The sequence below is a fragment of the Anas acuta genome, chromosome 29 (genome assembly GCF_963932015.1).
Source record: "Anas acuta chromosome 29, bAnaAcu1.1, whole genome shotgun sequence".
Taxonomy (NCBI): domain Eukaryota; kingdom Metazoa; phylum Chordata; class Aves; order Anseriformes; family Anatidae; genus Anas; species Anas acuta.
In genome coordinates this window covers 1,149,663-1,151,364 of record NC_089007.1, presented here as the reverse complement: position 1 = coordinate 1,151,364, position 1,702 = coordinate 1,149,663, and the positions used below count along the sequence as shown (strand labels likewise).

Here is a 1,702-nt window from a genome sequence, read left to right as displayed (position 1 = left end):
GCAGAGCCAAGTCCTTCTGCTGTCAGGAAGGTGCAGCATGCGGCAGGGCTGCTCACGGCCCCACATCTTAACCAGGGCAGCGGCAGGGGAAGTTTTTCACGAGGCAGAGATTTCCTGAGCTGTTTTCATTTTCCACGTCTGAGGGTGGGAGGAGGGAGAAGGGATGGAGCAAGAAATAGAAAAGCATCTGTCAAGTTTGAGCACATCTCTCAGACTCCTGAACTGTACACTTGGTAGTTCATGAACTGAATGAAAATTTTGGGAGTACGGCAGGGAGAGGGTCTTTTCCTGTCTCTGCAGATCTCCATACACACAGGCAGCAGATGTCCAACAGCAGCTCCATCACAGAGTTCCTCCTGCTGGCATTCGCAGACACACGGGAGCTGCAGCTCCTGCACTTTGGGCTCTTCTTGGGCATCTACCTGGCTGCCCTCCTGGGCAACGGCCTCATCCTCACCGCTGTAGCCTGCGACCACCGCCTCCACACCCCCATGTACTTCTTCCTCCTCAACCTCGCTCTCCTTGACCTGGGCTGCATCTCCACCACTCTCCCCAAAGCCATGGCCAATGCCCTCTGGGACACCAGGGCCATTTCCTACTCAGGATGTGCTGCACAGTTCTTTTTTTTCCTGTTCTTGTTTTCAGGAGAATATTCTTTTCTAACCATCATGGCTTATGACCGTTACATTGCCATCTGCAGGCCCCTGCACTATTGGACCCTCCTGGACAGCAGAGCTTGTGCCCAGATGGCAGCAGCTGCCTGGGGCAGTGGGGTTCTCAATGCTTTGCTGCTCACTGCCAATACATTTTCACTGCCCCTCTGTGAAGGCAATGCTGTGGACCAGTTTTTCTGTGAAGTTCCTGAGATCCTCAAGCTCTCCTGCTCACACTTCTACTTCAGGGAAGTTTGGGTTGTCATGGTTGGTATCTCTTTAGCATCTGGCTGTTTTGTTTTCATTCTTTTTTCTTATGTTCAGATCTTCAGGGCTGTGCTGAGGATGCCCTCTGAGCAGGGACGGCACAAAGCCTTTTCTATGTGCCTCCCTCACTTGGTTGTAGTCTCCCTGTTTGTCATCACTGGAATTTTTGCCTATCTGAAGCCCCCCATCATTTCCTACCCAGACCTGGATCTGGTGGTGGCAGTTCTGTACTCAGTGATGCCTCCAGCTCTGAACCCCCTCATCTATAGCATGAGGAACAGGGAGCTTAAGTATGCTGTTAGGAAAGTGATTTCATGGATGTTTGTGAATATTGGTAAATTTCCCCTATTTTTCCAAAAGTGATTTCCTGGATACTTGTTTCATTATCATTGGGTTTTGTTTGTTTGTTTGTTTTTAATCTTGAGCGTCATTCCCACTCTTTCATTTCTTAGAAAAATGATTTTTATTTATCACCATATCCACTGAGGAATAAAACTGCTCTGTTTAATCTGAACATCATTTGCCTCCCTGTATTTCACCACTTACTGTCTCTTAGTATCTGTGTAATAAAAAGGTATCTCCTCAGTATACTGCCTGAAATCCTGCCTCTTCTTTCAAAGCTAATGCCAACAACATGGCTGAGCATGGCGGTGGTTTCAAACTCATGGGCAGCTGAACTCCACCACACCACTCTTTCACCCCTCCTCCTCCAAGGAAAAGATGGAGAAAATAGAATAAAAAATGCTTTCAGGGTTCATTCGAGGGACAGGCAGAGCACTCAC

At 48.4% G+C, this 1,702-nt stretch overlaps 1 protein-coding gene across 1 annotated transcript; it reads left to right on the top strand.

Annotated features, from left to right (window-relative positions):
• Positions 1 to 323: 323 nt before the first annotated feature.
• LOC137845830 (olfactory receptor 14C36-like) lies at positions 324 to 1,283 on the top strand. Its single transcript, XM_068663310.1, has one exon. It carries the CDS (start codon positions 324 to 326, stop codon positions 1,281 to 1,283), a length of 960 nt encoding a protein of 319 aa, XP_068519411.1.
• The last annotated feature ends 419 nt before the right edge of the window (positions 1,284 to 1,702 follow it).